Raw genomic sequence first — 21,139 nt, 5'->3', positions numbered from 1 at the left:
GCGATTGTCGTCGGCCCTCTTCTCCCTTATCGATAAGTAATAACCGAGGTGAAACCGAAATCGCAGCCTCGCGATCTTGCCTCTCCACAAGCCTGCAATAGTCCAATGCTCGCATTTTCGTTGTTGTCAAGACTAATTCAAGGCACTTCCAGGACTCGTCCTGCACCCGACACATGTGCATAGAGATGGAGACCTCAGAAAACTCACAAGAACCATCAACCTCCACAAGTGAGCCCCTGGATCCGACAACGGACTCCGTCTACCGGTCATTCTCAACCTACCCATTCGACGCGGACCAAGAATATCAATCCGGCCTGGCCGCCATTCTAGGCCACCCAGAAACTCCTGCAACGCATGAGGAGCTTAGAGACAAGTCCGCCCTCGTCCTGCAAGCGCAATGCTTCTACTTTTCCAGGTATGTGCCCCTCGGTCTTCTCTTGAGCGCATCGACTAATATAATGCTCGCTTACTAGAAAATTCAACGTTCCAGCGATAGATACGAGCGCATACTCGTCTTGGGTGCAATCACAATCTCAGCAGCCAGCTTCTCAACCACCGCCACAAACCGGAGAACCACTGTCCGCCGTTTTCCCCTCCACGACTGAGCTCTCATCGACCACCTCTTCCGCCGCCCCGGCTGAACCACCCTATCCGACCTCCTTCGCGCACATAGTCGACCTCATAACACGCAACATCCCCGTTCCAGGTATAGAGGAGATACCCGACACTGTCCTCGAGCCTGGGACTAGTAAAATAGACAAGACTCCGCGCCGCAAGAAACCCTGGGAAAAAGACTCCGATACCGACCCCGGTCCCGCTACTCCTTTGGCTCTTGACCCTTCGGCGGAGGGTCAGACGCACGAGGACACACATGCTGACGCCGGCACCAAAACCGACAACATCGATCTCAACGGGCATAAAGAGACGGGCCAAGGTGTGGTGAATATTCTCAAACCGAACGCTGTGCCGGACAGTGGGCTTTTAGCTAAAGATTGAAACACTGTCCCGACAAAGCCAAACATTTTGACAGTCCCAACCAAAGTGCGGTATTTGACACCCTCTGACTGCGAGAGAGGCCTCAGATCGAACCCTCTGCTCGACAACGGCCCGCAGGCCAAGTTGTCGACGAACATAACGAAAGCATACACCGCGCCCCATTATACCTTCTGGGAGATGTGATCGGCCGCGATCATATCGATGTGGAGAACCTGATTAGAGGCCCTTCCGTCAAGGAACCACGAGACCATCACACAGCATGGACCATAGATCCACCTCGGGTTCTTATGCAACATAGGCATGTGTGACAAGGCTCTAGAATTGCTGGACGCCGTATAAATGGACCAATGTAGCAGTGCCCTTCGTCACCGACCACGTGTTGCTCCAGACCATCGGCCCTGGATGTCTTCGAAGCTTTTGACACTGGGAGATTATGACCCTTAGAGATAGGCGACTGGTCTGTCCAAGGGGTTTAGGATATTGCCAAGAGGGTACGCAATCGTGCTTATAGGGAAAGCTCATTCGATGGATAGCTAACCTTCCTAGTCAAGGTGGAACATTTGTTCAGCTATCATGTGCAATATTTGCTACATTCTCTTGATCATTCTGATTCATGCTGTGGCTAAATAAATTCCGAAGTTCCTGCTCTTCCGCCTCGCAGGACAAAGGTAAAGACATGACTGGATACAATCCTGATGAATATTGAACAAGAGTTCGGTAATGCTGTAGCTGTGAAATATTCCTGCCAACAAGGAACGGTAACTCCAATTTCAACACCCTCCACGCTCATGCTGACCGTTCAGGAGGATTTGTCGGCAAGATATGAAATTTCATGTCGATATGGAAAACACATACGCTTGAATCATCTCGATAGACTCGTTCGTTAAGGTATGCGTTGAAATGGAAAAGCCAAGAGTCCCAGCCAAAGATGGACTGTGGAACTTCCGTGCAGGTCCTAAGCTCCATGCTCTTCAGTCAGGTCGGTATTCCAAGCAAAGGGGACAGACCCTTCAGTATTGACAGTCTGTAGAATACGTGCAGCTTGACATGAGATGACTCATAAGTACATGAGATGGTCGACTTCAAGCAAGCGTGTAGGATACCCGAGTCACGGTTCTCGTTCAGCGGAATCGTGGCCACTGGCTGCGTGGCTGACCTGGAGCGCCAAAGGGGTTGACAACAGCACCAGGGCCTGGACGAGTGACAGAGTTTGGGTTGCAGCAGAGCATGGCAACACGAGATCCAAACTTGGAACCTCGCAGAGACACCATATGCTTGCGGATATGGATGGCCACTTGTTCACGCTGATGATGATGAGTATTCATCAGAATCCACTGGATCAAGTAGTTGCCGTACTGGTCGCCAGCAATGTCGATAAGAGGGATGCGTGGACGATCCGGATGAGCAGTTGTGATCACACCCAGATAGCGATCTAAGAATTCCGATCCTCCAATCTTGAGACACTTCTCCACGACCTTGGAAGCAAATTGGTCAATGCTGTAGCTGTACGAGTTGGCGAGAATGTGGTCAATAACGCGGCGCTTGTCCGGAGGAGAGCCATGCTCACACAAATGCTGGATGCACCAATTTCCAAATTGGCCATGGGCGATAAGGTCGATGTTGGCAATGACTTCTTCAATAGCAGGACGTTTTTCTTCCTCGATACAGTTTTCGAAGATGTTCTGGACGACAAGACTGCCGGTTTCACCCAATGCAACCTCATGCCACATGCCACGAAGAGCTTTGTTGACTTCCAGCATGATCTGTGGTGGTTCGCCACTCCATCTGAGCTCAAAGAGTTTCTGCCAGACATGGCAAGCATATCGATGAATGACGGTATCTGGAATGCGACGAAGTAGTTCTCGAACCATAGCAGCCTTGTGATCTTCCGGAACGGAATCAAAGGCTTTCTGAATGACGTGACAACCGAAAGGATCCATGCTGAGTGCAATGACATTGCCATGAATGGCATTGGCAATGGCCACAACTTGGTCAGGTGTACCATGCTCGAAGCACCGCTGTACAAGGAAGTTGCCGAAGCGATTGACCATCAAAGGATATGCTTGGGCAACAATGGACTCGACGATCTCAAATTTCTGCTCGGCCGTGCCCACTTTGAGCTTCTGTTGAAGGAAGATGCTGGCTTGTTGGTCATTGTTACAGACGATCTTGTCGACGATATACTTCCAGTCGCATGAGACAGACTTGTCGAGAAGACGACGATAATTCATTGGCTCGAGAGGAGTAACATAGGTCTGTCCGTTCACAGAAGTGGTCTGGCACACATAGTTAGCAAAACTCCAAGTTAGGTGACAATTGCTGACCGGAATGGACCATGGGTTAGCAGCTCCTTGAAGGCCACTGGCTGGGAACTCGTTTGATGCTGGTGTCATAGGTGTTGTAAGTCCACGCTGATAGTTGTACGGAGCCGGAATGCCCAATGGACTGATGGGTGGTGGAGTCAGAGCTGAGGCAGCATTCGGAAAATTTCCATACGCGGCCAACGGATCGGTGAGAGCTGGATTGATTCTCAACTGTCCTGTATTTTGTCTCATACCCATGGGAGGATTGAACTGCATCATGTCGTTGCCTGTACGCATGTCGTAACCAAGAGGAGCAGTAGGACCTGGGAGATTGCGAGGCTGAAAAGTGGCTTCGATGGGCGACATCGCACCACCACCGTAAACGCCATTATAGGCTTGGCCAGAAATACGAGCATCACGAGGGTTGCTGTAACCCGTTGTAGACGGATTTGTAGTCAACAGGTCGGTCATGGGGGCAGAAGGATTGTTCCAGATGCCTCGACCACGTCCAAAGTTGGCAGTACTCACAGCGTCAGCGTGCTCCTGGCGCTGTGCCTCTTGAGCCACCCAAGTGTCGTTGCGTGATGTAAAGGGACGAGCAGAGGCGTTGAAAGCACTCTGGAGGTGGCCAATGGTTTGCTCGGTGATGTCGTTTGGGGTTCCAAAATCAGCTTCGGATGGAGGACCCATGGCTTGATCCATGGTATGCTTGAGACTGCGAGTCTCAGCAAGCTCCTGTTCCTGGCGAGAAATGACCGATTTGGCAGCCTCAAGTTCTTGCTTGACGCGCATCATCTCGGCCAAGTCAACTTTGCCAACAGCTGGTTGAGTAGCAGGCTTTGCTCCGCCAAAACTTTCAGTTGTTGGTACGCAGATGCCAGAGCCAGAAGAGCGGTCATCGCCTTTGTGATGTTCAGCCTCCATCTCATTCTTGAGTTCCTTCTCTTGTCTCTTCAAAGTTTTGTTCTGGTCTTGTAGGTTGTTGACGAGTTTGTCAAGAATTCCAAGATCAGGCTTTTCAGTTTTGACATCGGCGGCAGGAGGAGTGGACTTGCGAGAGTCATTCAGTTTGAGGCGTGAAAGAATTTCCTCCATGGTGCTCATGGTATTTGTTTCCCCAGCCTCTGGTACAGCCTGAAAGTGGAAAAGACGGTTAGCAATGGCAGAAAAGAGGGTATGTGTAAGAAAGAAGGGGAATGACGGCGATACTTACTTTGTCCTTAGATTTTGGTGGCTGAATGTTGTTCAGTTTGTCAGACTGCAAGACAGTGAATGGAGTGCGACTTCCAGAAGCAGCACGCGAGGTTGTTGTGCCCTGTGAAAGGGATTAGTAAGTCAGAGAAGCAGGCAGAGGGCGGTGAAGTTACAGTGACAGTATTCAAGGAAGCACCGTGTGCATCATCACCCTCGTCTCGCACCTTGATATTGGGAGTGGACTTCCGACTCATCTTTGGAGAACCCGTTGATATCCCAGCTGCCATCAGCGCCTGGGAGTCCACGATCGTTGAAGCGCGAAGTATTGATATACAAGATATGAACTAGTAAATTAGTGCAGACAAGAGGAACAGGACGATCGTCAGGACGACGACGATGGAGACAGAAAAGTGTCTGCAAATGTCAAGATCCGCCGATATGGACAGTGCAGGTATGAGGGAACGAGAGTGTGAGGAGGTGATGGGAAAATATGATGGAAAAACAAGCAAAGAAGGAGATTAGCAGGTAGCAGATGCCGGGAATCGAGAGTGAATGCACCTTCTCTCTCAGATGCCTTTGAGAGGAAGTGACACTTGAGCCCGCCGGCACTGTAGGTGGTAACGATTGCACTTACCAGAGTAACTAAACTTCACATTGCTTGTGCGTCAGTTACTGTGCAGACGGGTCTGCCTTGTACCCGATATACTCCATGCTTTCTCCCGAAACGATGATGTTCTCTTATCTCATCCACTGTAATTCAACGCCTTCCCTTGCGCCATGGCTGATCTATGGAAGGTAAGAAGCAGAGGAGATTCTCCAATTGAAGTCAAAAAATCCCATGGCGATAGCACCTCCATGACCCTTCCATCTTGCTTCATTGTCCAATATGACAAAGTCTGGCTGTCCAGCTCCGGTCAATGTGGGGATTAGCCTTGCCGCCTGTTGCAGACCAATGTTGTCACAGCCCCAGACAACAAGTTCTAGTCGTTCATCAGGAAGAGGACGTAACCACACTCCGCCCATCCCTGGTTTTAGGGGAATGGAGATGGACTGGGAGCGTTTTGTCATCAACAGCAACCTGTCCTCCTCCACCTGAATTGGGAACAAAGGGAATTGAGCTGACGGTAATGATTTGCTGAGACTGATGGTGATGATATTGCCGTCTCTTGACAGTGCATCTTTGTATGCATCCCGAGAGCCAATGTTCGAATCGGCTCCAAAATACTGCAAAAGATTCCGACTTGCCTGCACTGCGAGAGGAAGGCTTTCGTTGGAACAATACACAATCTCAAAGGCGGCCACACTTCGGAGGATTGAGTCTAGAGCACCTCTTTGGCGACCATATCGCTGGTTCAAATTCCTCCAGTCGAGAGACACATCCCATGTCCATGTGTCGGAGTCCATGAGTACGAGTGACCTCAAATTTGTCGGATGTCGAACATCGAAGACATGGGGCACATCATCAAGCAGAACTTCTTCAGGTCGATGGCGAATCTGGATAGTTGGGTCAAAACGTAAGCGACGTATGTTATGCGTTCTCAAGTGCCAACGAGTGGCAGACCCGTTCCGCATTACGCAGACCTTGATATGCCCTAACCTGTCCGGGGAGAGCAGTTGATCGACGACAATGCTATACCTGGAACCGACATCATCCGAATTCGGCACAATGAACACAAATTCATCCGGCACACTCAATTTATCATCTGAAACCTCCAGATGGCTCGAGTAGAAGTCTATCATTGAAGGAGTGGTCATCGTTCCGTCAGTCCAGTGGCCTCTGTCGAGCATTTCAGCGTACTCGGCTGCATTACCAGCCTCAGCTAGCAACGTGTTCATCAAGCGAGAATGATAAGTTGGAACGTTATCATCTGCAGAGCCATGCTGTTGAAAAATAGGTAAACCCACAAAGTTTTTCGCCAGCAGCTCATGACGATAGTTGCTCCTTGCAATGTTGAGGACGGCACTCTGAAGTGGATCTGCCTCATTCCAGTACAAGTATGGGACATAGTTTTCGATAGACGAATATCCGGAAGCCGCTGCGGCACCAAGGACACGATCTGGCTGATGCGAAGCGAAGTACCAGGTACCTTGTCCACCATTTGAATGACCTACAACCAAGGTTTTGTCAGAATAAAGACCTGGTCCTTCCCAACCCGTCGAGTTGATCCAGTTTGGGATGGCAGATACTGCAGCTTGAGCGTCCGCAAAACCCCATGTGTGCCAATCGTCACCGCTCCATGGAGTCATCCCTGTTGGAGTAAGAATCCATGCCGGGAGTTCAGGCGTATCATCAAACATGTGCCGCGCCAGATCGCCATCCGCATCTACTCCTGCACCATGAAGATTCAACAGCACTGGCATGTTTCGCTCAATCGAAAGGCCCATGGGCGGAGGTCTCAATGTTGCATAGGATACGGCACCACTTGTATGAAGAAACGTCATCTTCTGCAGAGATGACGGGTCAGTATGACTCAACTGAGCCTCGAATGCTATGCTGTGTAGGCGCTGCCCAGCGAGTGCATAGTTGAGGGTAAATGTTATGGTTTTCGTCAACACCCTTGGAAAGTCGAACTCCATTTTCAGGGGACGTGATTGACCTGGAGCAAGTAAGACCCATCGGTCCATTACGGCAAGTTGCTTGCCACTGAAATTGACAAATATTCCACTAATGTTGATCCAGGAATTGGCTTGGCTTCTGACCACCACGCTAGCATATCGGGTCACGAATTGGTCTCTTACTACGTCTGGTAGCAAAATGCTGTCATGGACGACCTCGATAGGTTCAGCAGCGACCTCGGCTCGAAGTATGGCATGGCATTTTGGTGGGAACGAGCCGCCCATTGACCGGACGTCACGTACAAGGCGGACATTCAGCATGTTCAGGCCAGGATGGAGATCGACCACCAGCGGAGCGTTGCCAAACGTATAGAAGTCGCCTCCAAAGACGTGAATGTCGCCGATCCAAAGTTCAAGGATGCCTGCTGGGTACAGAGCCACTCTGCGATGGATGTTGTCATGGTTCCAGATACCGCCTCTCAGCCACGCCTGGTATTGGAATGCGGACCACCCATAGATTTTCTGGGCAAACACCCAGTCGATATCTAGAAATTCGACGACCAGTTCGACTGAGGTTGCGGTTTCTGAAGCAGCAGGTGAGAAAGATCGGCTATCCCATTGTACTGTCGCGTTTCTGGCAAGTGGACTATGGTAAGATGTCGCATCATTGTCATCGAGTTGCCTGACGCCTCCATATTGCTCTACCGGATCGGCACCCCATATTGCTTCTGGTCGCACATCAACGAGGGATCCAGAGCTCACGCTTGTCTACATACCTCGCGTTCCAATCCTGAACGGTCCGAGCACACTCCAGCTACCTGTGAATTCTATGCAACCATTAGTCAGGAGGGCATGGTCCTGGAGGACCTCCTGAGGCGCGGAGCCTATGACATAGCTGTGTAATTGTATAACCGCAAACAGGATCAATTGGGACACAATGCCCAGCCCCATTGTCCTACATGAGGATGGAGGGTGATTCGTCGTCACGCACACACGACGTTGAAGTCGAGGGTGACACGAAGATCCGGAGTCTCTTTTTTCCGATACGGGATTCCTCGTGCTCATCACTGGCACCGCCTTCTTTTCTAGGCCTAGCGTAGTAATGCCGCGCAATAGTGTGATGCATGACCGGACTGCTCCCGATCCTAGTCGGCAATCGTCTTCGATAATGGCTGGCAGTACTCTGCTCTTTGCAGGCCCTTTGAAGTAAGGCAGTCAACAGGTCCTCCCACACATTCGTTACGCAAACATGTCGCTCCGTATGCGGACATCTTAGAGCAAGGTTTTGGCAAATGCAGTGCAACAGGGTGAAGATTTTATCAAACCCTTCGCAGCATGACGACGACCATGACCCAAACTCCTGAGTCGCGGACTGGCACCCAACATCGTTCCCTCTCTCCTCACAAGGACGCGAGACAATCAACCTCCAGAGAAAGATTTCCTTCCTTTGACGCCACCCTTCCGAACTTCACCTTCAACCCTGGAGCCGCACTGGTTGCGGACAGTCCTCTGGAAATCTCACCGGGACAACTCCCCAACCACGAGATAAAATGGCCGGCGAGAAGAGAGAGTCAAAGGTTGCGCCATGCAAGACCTTCAGGAATATTTGGCCACCGACCCAGAAGAAGTGTTAGCGAAGCACTGAACAAATTCCGGACACGTCAAGGGAGTGTGAGCGAAAACGTGGAGGACCTTGCTGAAGCACTAAAGGCGCCGGTGTCCTACAAGCTAATAGTAGGTGATTTGTGTACGATACAGCTTATCGACGTGGCTAACAAATACAGGCGCTGTGCATGGTCTGGTACTTGACTTCAGCTCTGACAAACACGTCGTCAAAGTCCATCTTGAACGCCTTGCCGAAACCTGCGACCCTTACTATTGTCCAGTTTGCCTCAGTCTCGGTCTGGTGTCTGATCTTGACGGGTCTATCATCCATCTTCCCATCACTGAAGAGAGCGGTGCCTGCGTTACGGAATGGCCTCAGGAAACCTTCGTGGGACGTCTTGTATACGGCCTTTCCACTTTCGATTTTCCAACTGTTGGGTCATCTGCTCAGCTCGTATGCCACCTCGAAGATTCCAGTTTCTCTTGTTCACACCATCAAAGGCCTGTCGCCGTTGTTCACAGTCCTCGCCTACCGCCTTGTATTTCGCATCCGCTACAGACGGGCCACCTATTTGTCCCTTGTACCACTTACATTGGGAGTTATGATGGCGTGCTCTACAGACTTTTCGACCAACTTCTGGGGCATCAGTGCCTCCCTGGTGGCGGCCATTGTCTTCGTAACCCAGAATATCTTTTCGAAGAAGCTATTCACCGAAGCATCTAGAGCCGAAGCCGACGGACAGACACATCTTCCTCGAAAATTAGACAAGCTCAATCTGCTGTGCTATTGCTCTGTGGGAGCTTTCATGCTTTCAGCCCCTGTTTGGCTCTACACCGAGGGGTTTGAGCTTATGGAGGACTTATGGAAGGATGGCTCCGTTGACCTTGCGACCAAGAAAAGTACATTGGACCACGGAGAGCTTACGTTGGAATTTCTATTTAACGGACTTTTCCATTTCTTTCAAAACATCATGGCATTTGTCTTGCTCTCCATGTTGTCGCCGGTGTCTTACTCGGTGGCGTCGCTGATCAAAAGAGTGTGGGTGATTGTGGTTGCAGTGGTTTGGTTCCGCAGTTCGACAACCTCCATACAAGGCGTTGGAATTGCACTAACATGTCTTGGGCTTTATCTCTACGACCGGACCAGCATGGAAGATGCTGCTGAAAGACGGACCAAGACAGATCATTTCCGCCATCGGGCAGCGTTGTTACCTGTTACTGAGGTCAAGACTCCTGGGTTTACAGAAAGCCATGCATTGAAGGAGGATTATGTGGGCGATATGTCGGATTCACACCCTAAGAGGGATGACAGTCGAGGTCGACCACATGACTCGACCTTCTCATCGGGATGGCTACCACCTGGAACCAAGCAAGAAAGTACTTGGGAAGCGAGAGGCCAGAACGAAACGTCATAATTACATGTAGCATCAATGAAACGCAGCAACGGTGCTTGGACTTGGTAAGCTTAGGTACAATGTACGAGAGGATCCTTCCAGGTGGATTTTGAATGATTGATAGACGGAACAAATATGTCGGCGCCGAGGACAAGCGGCATTGATTGCTGAACATGAAGAATAGTAATGAAACCATGTTCTCGATACCTATACGGATAGGTAGGTAGGTATGTAGCGTCCGTCGGTAAAGGAACCGAAGCATCATTGAAATCTTTTTGCCAAAGCAAAAGCATCCTAGCAAGCTCCAGCTACGGCGCATGATCTGATCTCGGATCACGTTGTAGAGGAGGAAGAGATTTATGCTTGAGATGCAACCCTGGCTCCTACAATAATCATGTCCGATGAATGAGTTTTGTACTGAAGGAAAGAAAAAAGGAAGAAGCGCAACAGCACAAAAAAATGTCAAACACGCAAAAGTGGCTGTGACAAGCGCTAAGTCCCAAAAGGGAATGGCGTCTTAGGATGCGTCCGGGAATGGCGGGCGAAGCGCATGCTGAGTCGTGAACAAGGTCGCGGCACCTTGGACGCTCACTTTCTTTAATTGCTTTTCAAAGGGTTGTCGTCAACTTGATCTCATCCTCTTCTAAGTCTGCTAACTCCCAGCGGAGCAGCGACGGCCAAGATGTCACAAACGAATGTTGTACACACCGACTCGATACACGACGAGGACCCTCACAATGAGCCATCAAAGAAACAGAAGAACAGACGCCCAGCCAGTATGACCAGCCTCCCAAGACCGGGTCGACAGTTTGCTGATGAACTACTCCCACAGATACCGCGTTTCGTCAACAAAGATTGAAAGCATGGCAGTAAGTCTAGCTGGGTGGCCATATCTTTGCGCAGGCGTTTGCTGACTCTCCTAGACCTATCTTGACCCCCAAGACGGTCTTACCTATCTTCTTTGCGATTGGGATTATATTCGCTCCCATCGGTGGTCTCCTCCTCTGGGCAAGTGCAAGCGTGAGTGCCGCAATAGCCTGCTCGTGGCCATGTCCATGTTGACACGAGATCTAGGTACAAGAGTTAGTGATTGATTATACCGACTGCAATACCACTGCAACAACCTCCTTCACAGCCATCCCTGAAAGCAAAGTCTCAACCTCCTTCAAGTCGTCCAACACCGTTGCACGACCACAGTGGAGAAGGACATTGAACACGACACACCCTCCCCATAGTGTCGAGATACCGAACACACCCGTCTGCACCTTACAATTCTCGATTCCGAATGACATTGGCCCGCCTGTCTATCTATACTACCGTTTGACCAATTTCTACCAAAACCACAGAAGATACGTCAAGTCTCTTGACACAGATCAACTGAAAGGGAAGGCCCTCAGTAACGACACGATCGGAACCAGTTCGTGCAACCCGTTGAAACTGGATCACAATGGCAAGGCATACTATCCTTGCGGCCTGATCGCGAACTCCATCTTCAATGATACCCTCAACTCGCCCGTGGCAGTCAGTACTTCAGGTGGTCAGGAGAGTCAGCAATACCGAATGACGAATGAGGGAATTGCTTGGAGCTCCGATTCCTCTATGTACAAGAAGACACATTACACAAACTCCCAAGTCTCGCCTCCACCCAACTGGCACAATCGTTATCCAAATGGATACACAGATGAGAACCCGATTCCGGATCTGTCACAATACGAGGAATTCCAGGTGTGGATGAGGACGGCAGGATTGCCCACTTTCAGTAAACTTGCTCTGCGCAATGACAACGAAACCATGACTGCGGGCACCTACCAAATGGACATCTATGACTGTAAGTCTACACTACTGCAAGCACACATCTCGTCTGACAGATTTAGTCTTCCCTGTCACGGTGTATTCCGGGACCAAAAGCATCCTTCTCTCAACGAGGTCCGTCGTTGGCGGAAAGAACAACTTCTTAGGCATTGCCTATGTCGTTGTGGGTGGTCTATGCATTGTGCTTGGAGTTGTCTTCACCATTGCCCACCTGATTAAACCAAGGTATGTTCTCCGTCGGAGCTCTAGGATGGCAGCTGATTCGGGCAGAAAACTTGGTGACCACACCTACTTGAGCTGGAACAACGCCGATGGACCTTCTACGGCCATATCCAGCGGCCGAGATATGAGGCCCGGAGGTGCCTAGTGACACGAAAAGTGTATGAGTTTTAATGTTGACGACTTTTGTTCTGCTATAAGTTACAGGAGTTGGGCACTGGCGTTCCTGGATTATGGCAAGTGAGGCTCACAAGACACATTTAGTCTGGATCGATCCTAGAATCTATCATTCGCCTTCGTGTCGGGTTGAATTCTTACTGAGTGCAGCTGGCAAGTCACGGCAAATGGAATTCCACATTCCTTGTTACTTTCATGTCGCCATGCCGTCAACCGTGTCCGTGCTCCATCGCATCGTCTTATGATACAAGAGAACCGTCATTTCCGAAGCACAACGTGTCTCAATCTTTCTCGTAAGAGTCTTTTCTGCCATGTTTTTCGACCGCGGGTCCGACTATTCCCTATTACATCTGACCGTACTACTACTTCTCGCATCACTCCCCTCAACTATTGCAGGCCTCCCAAGATACAAACCCATCACACGCTCATGTGGCGCTCGGGACCCATCGGCGAACCTCACGAATACACACAGATGGCTTCAACAGACTGAACCGCTCGAAAATGACCTCTGGAACGCCACGACCGTGCAGGAACGACATATACCCTCCAATCGTCGCGTCAAAAGACAGGCCCCCTCACCCCTCTATACGATCGACACCTACATGCACATCATTGCCGACTCTTCCACGTCCGACCCAAATGCCCCCAACTACATCACAGACAACATAATCCGCAATCAGTTCAACTATCTAGCCAGCGCGTACGACAACGCCAGCATCGGTTTCCGGCTAGCCGGCGTCGACCGAGTCACGAACGACACATGGGCTGCGAACGGCGACGACGTCGCAATGAAGCGCGCCCTGCGTCGGGGCACGTACGCCAGCTTGAATATCTATTACCAATCTCTGCTCCAGGCGAACGCCAATACGCCCGGTGTGCCGCAGGGGAGCACGCTGTTGGGGTTTTGCACGCTGCCGGAGGGTGGGATCACAGCGGGCATGGACAGCGAGGAGTACGTGTTTGATGGATGTAATGTGCTGAGCGGGACGATGCCGGGTGGGAGCTACGTCGGGTATAATCTCGGCGGGACGACGGCTCACGAGGTCGGGCATTGGAATGGCTTGTTGCATACGTTCACTGGCAATAGTTGTGCCGCTGACGATTTTGGGGACTGTGAGTTTTTCTTTTCTTCCCGCAATTTTCAATCTCGTCCGCTGGAGCGACGGACGTGAAAATTTTAATCTGGACACGAGCGCAGGGTTTGGGACGACGTACTGACTTGTTGTGATGGATAGATGTCGCGGATACACCGCAGGAACGGACCAGCACAAGTGAGTTTGCCGCCCTATGTCTGTCCTCTTCCCTGGGGGCTGGTCGAAACGATCCGCTGTATAGAGTGGGAGGAGGCCTTGGATTTTCGCACTCGGCCAGCCAGCTCGACCTTGGGCACCATGAGACAGTTGAGGCCCTTGGTCGTCCTTTCTGGGTCGCAGATCCAGAGCGCAGGACAGTCTTGGTTTCTTCGATGTTGTTATGTCTACATTTTGGCTAACCCGTTTGTTTGCAATCTTCAGATGGATGCCCGATCTACAAGGACAGCTGTCCGGCGTCCGGCGTGCCAGAGATTTATAACGGAATCGGAGCCGAGCCATACGGACCGCAGGGCTACAGCGGGCTGGATCCTGTCCATAATTTCATGGACTACAGCTCTGATGCGTGCTATGCTGGGTTCACACCGGGCCAGGGGGCGAGGATGTTGAATATTTGGAGGATCTATAGAGAAGGCCTATAGGCCCCAACAAGCACCGTGAGATGGCACGTCGTGCAAGACGCTGATGGCGTGGTGGTTGGAAACGAGCGAGTGAAGAAAAGGCAGCTGTCCACCTTGAGGTAGGTGCCAGCTCAATCGACTGGCCTCAGTATTGTCAAGGACATGAAGACTTCTCGTGAACGGCCAGCACGCAAGGCTGTGGTGAACATGCCGGTTGAGAGCCTTCGTTTCTGTCCACAGGCTACCACATGGCTAGTAGTCTGTGCCCGTCACCTGTCGTGCCCGTCATATACCCCATGCTGTCTGGGAGCGGCCTCACAATTCCATCATGCATTCCGTCCTCTTTTCACCGCCTCGTATGGCTATTTCCCAATGACCAAAATCCCGAAATGTGGCGCCTCATGATACCCAGTCCAAAACGCCAACGCAGCATCGTACTCCCTTCGGCTCTCCTCGTCTGTCTGCGGCAGCCGGATTTCCTTCCACTCCAAATTCCCTTTGAGTCCTCCCTCGCGCGCACAAGCCTCATAAATGCTTCGGTCAAGATGGTAATTCTCGAACGAGATCTCCCGGGGCTGTACATGAGCGGTGATCTTGGTCCGATAGCCATACCCTTCCGGTATGCGTCCCGTGTAAGCCACGCTGACGCCGTACCTCGCCTGGTCGCGATCCGTTTTTTCGGGATCAAATAGCTCCGCGAATTTGTCAAGGTCAATGGCCGGATGAGGCGTGATTCCGACGAAGTGCCCGCCTGGTCTGAGATGCGAGGCAATGTTGGCGAACATGCGCGTCATTTCGGCCCGTGTACCAGCATAGTTGAGTAGCCAGGCACCTAGCACGATATCAAATTGTTCCGTTGTTGATTGTCGGAGAGTGAGCGGCTGTGTGCAGTCGCCGACCTCAAATACCAACTTTTCCGATGCTTCAGGCGGTGTCTGAGAGCGCGCGGCGTCAACCATGGTGGGTGAGATGTCCACGCCGACGACGCGAGATGCGCCCCATGATAGGAGGAGGCGGGAGTAGTAGCCCGTTCCACAGGCGAGATCGAGAACGCTGGTTTCGGTGTTTGCATTCAGGAAGGGTGTGACGGTCGCTCGGAGGTTGGCACGTTCAAGGGATGCCGCTGGCAGGCGCTTCATCGATTCATAAGAGAGACCAATCTCGTCATACTGTGTTGACATTTTTCACTTCCCAAAGACCGACCCGATGTTATCGAGGGTTTGTGATTGGCATATCATGCTACACGATGGACATAGCAGGTACAATGCGCTTGCCCACCATAGTTTGTACAGAGGGTGTGAGGTCCTTGGGTATTAATGAGCGTGAAAGTTGCGATGCTGACATGTGGTATGACATGGAGTCCGGAAACGACGTGCATATTGAGGAGAAACCAATCAGAATGTGGGTAGGTAAGAGCCAGCCGTTCTCAGCCGGTCCCTTCATGCGCTTCCCCCAGATTCCACAACGACGATATGGTGGCCGGCAAAGGCAAGCCGAATGGGCTCTTGTCAACGCACACGAACGGACCAAGGTCAGCCATGAAGACGGAGAAAGAAGGAGACATGGAGCGAAGTCAGTAATGGATAACCAGCTCGTTTCTGGGAAAGCAGAGCATGGCGCCCAAGATAGTCAAGATTCCATGAGCTCTCAGAGACCCCACGCTTAACCATCATCATCCACCCTCGCCCTCTTTCTGTCCCTATCACTTGGGCCAGCTTCTTCCAAGCCATATCTCTTCTTGCTCTCACCAGCATGTCTGCCCGAAGCCTCTCCAATCAGAGTGTCAATGCCGAACGGATCATCCTTATCCTTTTCAAACTGAACGGGACCAGCCTCTCGTTCCGCAACATCAGCACCTTTGAATCCCTCCTTCGCCCTACCGAGCACTTCAAACCGATTCGACTTTTGAATCTTGCCCATCGCAGCATCTGCATCGCCCTCGTCTTCATCCTCTTGATTCGCTGTCGGTCGGTAAATGCTGTTAATCGCATCGTGCGCAGCAAAAAGTGGCTTGTCGTACGCCTGGTCCTCGTTAAAGCCCGTGTCGAATCCAGACGTCTGGTTGAACAGTCTCGAGTCATACATAGTCTCCTTATTCTGCGTGGGCCTAGCCAAACCAAGCGCGACTTTTTCTGAGATATCACGATTCTGTTCTCTAGCCATCATTTGAATCCGTTTCTCTGTGCCCATCCTGCTCTGGCGGAGTTGCCGTTCGTTCTCTTGTCTCCGTTCTCGTCTAGCCCGCTCCCGTTCTCGGGCAGCTTCTTCCCCACTATCAGACCGTGAACCGGAAGAAGAACCCGAGTAGGATCGCGACCGTGACCGACGTCTCGAGTCTGAATCCCTGCGACCACCAGCAGCCGACTGTCTCTCTTCTCTTGCTTTGCGCGCCATCTCTCGTAGGTGCTCTTCCTTGGCCAGTTTCTCCTTCTCAGCCAGTTTTTGCTGCATCTGTCCACGGAGTTTGACTTCTTCTCGAGCATGACGGTCTGCTGTAAACAATGCTTCAGCAAATTGTGCGAACTTGTCGTTGATCGTGACATCTTGCAAGCCTCGTCCATCCGCTGCCAGCCGCTTATCTAGCGGAACAGTGTAACCCTTGGGGTTCTTCCAATTACTGATCGGGGGCGGAATTTTCCAGGCTTCCTGGTCTTCTGCCGTCAACTTTCGTGGTGGCGAATGCATAACTGGAGGTGGAGGGCTGGGCGGGCCTCGAGGGATCTTCTTGTGCTTGAATTTGGGTGGCTCCATTGGGTCTTCTTGCCGCTTAACAATCTTGAATATCCGATCATTCTTCTTTGAATTGTCGCCCATCTGGTTGGCTGGTGTGTATCGCACATACGTAGGCTCTTCTCGGTTGACGCCTTTCACATTCTTCGGCTTTTGAGCAGCGACGGCGCCAGAGACCAGCTTTTCAAGCGCGAGTTTCGTCTTTTCGGCAGTTGCTTCTACTTCTTCTTGACTCGGTCTGTCGAGGCTGAGGTCACCGGCATCCGCACGCTGTCGCAGAGGTATTAGATCTTTGAAACTGGAATGTAGGATTCGGTTCTCGTTGTGGCCCTGCCTGGCAATGGCATCATATTTGACTTTCCCTTCTGCGTCGACTTGGATCGCAAGCGCATTCGAGGTTGAGGCTGTTCCTTTTCTGCCCATGTCTAGAGGATATTGTGCGACGGGGATTTCCGGAAAAGCACCCCCATCGCCGAAGTCTTCTGCTGATCGAGGCCGCCATCCTGACCGCTGCCCGTATGGAGGAGGACCGGAGCGCTTGAAGTAGAATAAGTCAGTGCATTTCCCCAGATCGGTGCAGGGTACACTTACCTTCAGAACGATTTGAGACTCATCAATCACACCGGGACCAACAACGCGAGGCCCCTTCGGTTGGGCGTGCAGCGGCACTTCTTCATGTTCGCCAGTATATTTGGGTTTCGGTAAGGAAGCGAACAAACCGGTCGCCATGGTTGCGGGAGAGGATGATGTAGTGGAAATAAATTGGCCTCGCAGCCTGTGTTGAAGAAATCATGCAGACTGCGGGCAAAAGATTAATTGTTCCACCGTAGAGTTTGGTACGGAAAAGCAAAACTAGTAAAGTGCAAGGCTCGGTAGAACCTCCATCGGCAAAGAACGGTGCAATTTCCGATGGTAAAAGAAGCCCAGCAACTTCAACACAGTCGCATATCTAAAAGAGTTGCTTTTTGGTCTCCCGTCCACGCCAAAGGACTGTTGGAAATTGTGGTGCCTCAACATGGGTCCTTCAAGATTATCAAAAACCATCCAAGGCATAACCGTCACCGGCCTTGCGACGGTCGGCGCTTTTTTCGTATGGACAAAGCACTGCCATATGACACCACTGAATCAATTCACACCTACGACAGAGCCACTATTTCAGAGTTCTTGGTACAAGAAATTTAATCCACTTCAAAATCCAACGACACACGACGAATGTGTAAGACGATTACCATTGTTTAAGATACGCCCAGAGTTGGTTGAGGATGCTCAAAAAGGAGGATCCAAGCTGGTCGAGGCGTTCAGTCAAGGGATCTGGGGCGGTCCAGGTACGTTTGTACTCCTTCTTCTGTCTCGACATCAGCCGCCTTCTCTTTCGACCTACTGTCCCGGTGTGCCTATCTCACTTGGACTCTTCTCAAAAAAACCAGCATCACCTGATATGGTTCTCCTTTTTATATCCGACTACCATTTTTCCTCTCAATGCGGCCGTCGTGTGAAGCAGTATGTCTGACATCGGCGCTTTACAGGCTACACCATTCAGAGGCTATACTTAGAACGAAAGTATCGCAATGATACAACGACCGCCCATCAACTATGGACACCCCAGGATCTCAAGACCTCGACGTACGAGAAAGGGACCGAGATAACGGACCACTTCGTTGTTCTCGAAAAATCGCCAACGTCCATCCTGATCAGATGCGGAGACTCGCCGTTGCACAACCCAGATACCAACCGACCCTCCGACGGGCTCTTTGAAATCAGCGCCACCACGGACTTTGACAAAGGTTTTGCCGAGTTCAGACTCAAGAGTATTTTCTACCAGGGAGAAGGTGAACCTCAAGACAAGACGAAGGCCCCTATGTCGGCAACCATGTCAACGTTGCACCAGCTTTATACTAAATTGTGGATGGAGAGTGCTATGAAACACGTAAAGCAGTGACCCGTCTGACGCATGGTGTTGCGATTGGGATAGGCTCAATCATCATGACGCATAAACATAAGAGATGCTCAAATTCAAGATTTGTGTAATTGCTTCTGTGATTGACTAAACAATAGTTGTGTAGCTCGACTCAAGTTCCAGCTCTGAATTGAGGAAATATTTTCTCTGCAAGAGCCTGGCAATCGTTAAGCCCCCAGTCTCGATCATACTAGCCAAGCAGCATCCCTTTCTGTGTCATGTTATCGCTGGAAGGCTGTGTCATAATGGTTTGCGGCAGCTTTACTTCGATCCACGTCTTCAATCATTGCCCATGGTGTCTTCGAGTCTACCTCTCTGCTCCATCTCTACTCTTTTAGCTGCTGTGACGGACGTAGTAGTAGTAACCGCTTGTTCCATGACGCTCCCAACGCCCTGGTGGAAAGTCGCTCTTCAACGTGTCGTTGTACTCTCTCAATGTCCAGCTACCATCCAACTCTTTGCACCAGAACTGTGGGCTCGAGCCGGGTTTGTAGGGTGCGAGCATGGTCGGTTGTGACTGTCCTGCGGTGAGATTGGCGGCGAGAATCGCATTTTGAGCTTGCATCTCAGCGGCAGTGGCTCCGACGAAGAACGCCGGTGCATTTGGCATTTGTTGAAGAGTAGCGTTGGCAGCTACGGCGGCGGCGGCTTGAGCTGGAGCTGAGGTCTGCATCCATGGCGCGATGCCGGTCATGGGGAACGACTGAGGTGCTGTGTAATATGGTGAGTAGCCGTACGCCGCAAAGAACGAACTTGCAGCAGGGGTACTGGAGAATGGGTAACAAGTGTAAGGCCAACCGGATGTTGCATTAGGTGCAGAAACACCGTGGTAGAGGCCATTCGCGTAGTAGCCTGCGGGAGCAGAGGAAGTACCCTGAAGGGAAGAGTCAGTAAGGCGGAATTGAAATGTGGTTGGCAACCTTACAGCGAGGTAGTACATGCCTGGCTGTGCAGATTGGTTTGATTGATAGACAGGTGCTGGAGGATGAATGCCCTGTTGGGTTCCGTCAGCTGAGACGTAGTAGAAAGTGCGTGGCCAGTCTGCAGGGTTCTCCCAGTGTCCGGCGTTTCTTGGATCGTTCAAAGAAGAGGGATAGAGGCTCTGATAGTTGTAGAAGTTTGGCATGATGGGCGCATTGATCGCATCAAGTCGGGCGAGATGTAGATGTGGGGATTTGCGAAGAGTCGATAGGGTGGAGGTGCTAGGAAGAAAAGTGTGATGAAGAGGAAAGCGAGGAAGGGTTGATTCGGTTTAGGTGGCAGATGAGAGGAAGGTAGGGTGCAAGTATGAGTCAATTAATCTTCACTTACAGTGCGTCGGTCTTCATAGAATTCGACATTGTCGTCGAGAAAGATGTACTCTTGTTTGACAGGCTCAGCGGCAAGCTGGAGAGGCCGATTCCATGGCCACGCGCAGTTGAAACACATGGTGATGAAGGGTGCAATAAGAGTGGTCAACGACGATAGAATGGATGATGGCTGAAGAGGAATGAAATTGTTTTGAAGGGGGTAGCAGGATATTGAATATCAGGAAAGTGCGCAGGTTGAGATCGGCTTGTAAATGGCTTTGAAGTGGCCGCCGTGAAGAAAACATCGATTTTCCTGCTCGGCCTTTTCATCAATGTACTCGATGAGGCCTCAATACAACCTGAATTCACCTTCCCTCTGGCCATTCACTTCTGTCCATTCCGGAAAGCTCCTTGACAAAAGACCGGACCACTGAATCAGCAACTTCCCGTCATTCCTGCACTCTCTACGGGAACAGCGATCAGGCCTTTTCCTATGGCTACGCATATACTTCTCAATGGATTTCAGTGGCTGGAACAGTTTGGAGCTTGACGATACATGACTAAGAATGAGACTGGAAGGGGGGTTTGGTACGCTGCACTCACTCAGTAACAGGTTGTCAAGACTATCTGCAAAGGCTCTCATTCAGGCTAACGACACTGCACTTACCGAGGAACGGCTCAAGGGTAAGTCTTTCCCAGAAGACTGACGGAACAAAAAGAACAAGTCTGATACCGGCTACCTCTATGTAGTCAAGGGGTAGTAGGAAGCGTACAGTCGAAAATTGTAGAGCTTGCATCTTAACGAGAAGACCTGGGTTATGCATCTTTGACGCGGACCAAGAGTTTAGAAACTGGGCAGAGCTTTGATTTCAGGCAGTATCTGAGGTATAGTCCACGTCGAGCAGGTCATCAGAGTTCCTCAGCACACGGAGTAGATGAGACATGTTCAGTGGAAGTCTCTGGGTGAACGTCGACCCGGAATGCGGAAGGTTCCCCGAGTCCCCGGGTCATTCTGTGATTCTTTAACCTGGGACCTTTCTTTTCCATTCTGTATCGTCTTATCCGGGTCGGAACTATCATACAGCAGCTTTTCAGATCCAGCAGTCTGAGTCAAGCTCGGCCAGGCCGTAACTCGTCCTCGCTGGCAGATCTAAACAGAGGTTCATGCTAGCCTTGGCGCTTTGAGCTCCCGGCTT

The 21,139-nt window shown here is 51.0% G+C and overlaps 10 protein-coding genes across 11 annotated transcripts; 5 read left to right on the top strand and 5 right to left on the bottom strand.

The window, feature by feature from the left end:
* Positions 1–112: 112 nt before the first annotated feature.
* PV05_02529 lies at positions 113–2,454 on the top strand. 2 transcript variants are annotated; one of them, XM_013463105.1, is made up of 4 exons: positions 113–415; positions 474–1,487; positions 1,543–1,975; positions 2,027–2,454. In XM_013463105.1, the coding sequence occupies exons 1-2, from the start codon at positions 174–176 to the stop codon at positions 994–996; spliced, it is 765 nt and encodes a 254-aa protein (XP_013318559.1). In that variant the 5' UTR covers positions 113–173; the 3' UTR covers positions 997–1,487; positions 1,543–1,975; positions 2,027–2,454. The 2 variants fall into 2 exon arrangements, with proteins under 2 accessions (XP_013318559.1, XP_013318560.1); XM_013463106.1 differs by having other exon boundaries at positions 474–1,975.
* Positions 2,118–4,747, bottom strand: PV05_02528 (uncharacterized protein; the record flags this gene model as incomplete). The annotated part of the gene is made up of 4 exons (XM_013463104.1): positions 2,118–3,272; positions 3,321–4,433; positions 4,513–4,614; positions 4,667–4,747. 4 exons carry the CDS (start codon positions 4,745–4,747, stop codon positions 2,118–2,120), a joined length of 2,451 nt encoding a protein of 816 aa, XP_013318558.1.
* A 532-nt stretch (positions 4,748–5,279) lies between these two features.
* Positions 5,280–8,000, bottom strand: PV05_02527 (uncharacterized protein; the record flags this gene model as incomplete). The annotated part of the gene is made up of 2 exons (XM_013463103.1): positions 5,280–7,777; positions 7,826–8,000. The coding sequence occupies 2 exons, from the start codon at positions 7,998–8,000 to the stop codon at positions 5,280–5,282; spliced, it is 2,673 nt and encodes an 890-aa protein (XP_013318557.1).
* Positions 8,001–8,220: 220 nt separating this feature from the next.
* Positions 8,221–10,325, top strand: PV05_02526 (uncharacterized protein). The gene is made up of 2 exons (XM_013463102.1): positions 8,221–8,783; positions 8,834–10,325. Exons 1-2 carry the CDS (start codon positions 8,385–8,387, stop codon positions 10,067–10,069), a joined length of 1,635 nt encoding a protein of 544 aa, XP_013318556.1. The 5' UTR covers positions 8,221–8,384; the 3' UTR covers positions 10,070–10,325.
* Positions 10,326–10,622: 297 nt separating this feature from the next.
* PV05_02525 (uncharacterized protein) lies at positions 10,623–12,462 on the top strand. Its single transcript, XM_013463101.1, has 6 exons — positions 10,623–10,824; positions 10,881–10,917; positions 10,972–11,068; positions 11,123–11,876; positions 11,923–12,085; positions 12,131–12,462. The coding sequence occupies exons 1-6, from the start codon at positions 10,731–10,733 to the stop codon at positions 12,225–12,227; spliced, it is 1,242 nt and encodes a 413-aa protein (XP_013318555.1). The 5' UTR covers positions 10,623–10,730; the 3' UTR covers positions 12,228–12,462.
* Positions 12,463–12,567: 105 nt separating this feature from the next.
* Positions 12,568–13,988, top strand: PV05_02524 (uncharacterized protein; the record flags this gene model as incomplete). Its single annotated transcript, XM_013463100.1, has 3 exons — positions 12,568–13,369; positions 13,492–13,527; positions 13,771–13,988. The coding sequence occupies 3 exons, from the start codon at positions 12,568–12,570 to the stop codon at positions 13,986–13,988; spliced, it is 1,056 nt and encodes a 351-aa protein (XP_013318554.1).
* A 341-nt stretch (positions 13,989–14,329) lies between these two features.
* Positions 14,330–15,148, bottom strand: PV05_02523 (uncharacterized protein; the record flags this gene model as incomplete). The annotated part of the gene is made up of 1 exon (XM_013463099.1): positions 14,330–15,148. The coding sequence occupies one exon, from the start codon at positions 15,146–15,148 to the stop codon at positions 14,330–14,332; it is 819 nt and encodes a 272-aa protein (XP_013318553.1).
* A 481-nt stretch (positions 15,149–15,629) lies between these two features.
* Positions 15,630–17,426, bottom strand: PV05_02522 (pre-mRNA-processing protein 45; the record flags this gene model as incomplete). Its single annotated transcript, XM_013463098.1, has 2 exons — positions 15,630–17,234; positions 17,289–17,426. The coding sequence occupies 2 exons, from the start codon at positions 17,424–17,426 to the stop codon at positions 15,630–15,632; spliced, it is 1,743 nt and encodes a 580-aa protein (XP_013318552.1).
* A 201-nt stretch (positions 17,427–17,627) lies between these two features.
* Positions 17,628–18,814, top strand: PV05_02521 (uncharacterized protein). Its single transcript, XM_013463097.1, has 2 exons — positions 17,628–18,022; positions 18,224–18,814. The coding sequence occupies exons 1-2, from the start codon at positions 17,713–17,715 to the stop codon at positions 18,634–18,636; spliced, it is 723 nt and encodes a 240-aa protein (XP_013318551.1). The 5' UTR covers positions 17,628–17,712; the 3' UTR covers positions 18,637–18,814.
* A 174-nt stretch (positions 18,815–18,988) lies between these two features.
* PV05_02520 (uncharacterized protein) lies at positions 18,989–19,780 on the bottom strand (the record flags this gene model as incomplete). The annotated part of the gene is made up of 2 exons (XM_013463096.1): positions 18,989–19,528; positions 19,580–19,780. The coding sequence occupies 2 exons, from the start codon at positions 19,778–19,780 to the stop codon at positions 18,989–18,991; spliced, it is 741 nt and encodes a 246-aa protein (XP_013318550.1).
* Positions 19,781–21,139: the final 1,359 nt, after the last annotated feature.

This window comes from Exophiala xenobiotica (assembly GCF_000835505.1).
Source record: "Exophiala xenobiotica strain CBS 118157 unplaced genomic scaffold supercont1.2, whole genome shotgun sequence".
Taxonomy (NCBI): domain Eukaryota; kingdom Fungi; phylum Ascomycota; class Eurotiomycetes; order Chaetothyriales; family Herpotrichiellaceae; genus Exophiala; species Exophiala xenobiotica.
This window is presented reverse-complemented; position numbering and strand designations above follow the sequence as displayed.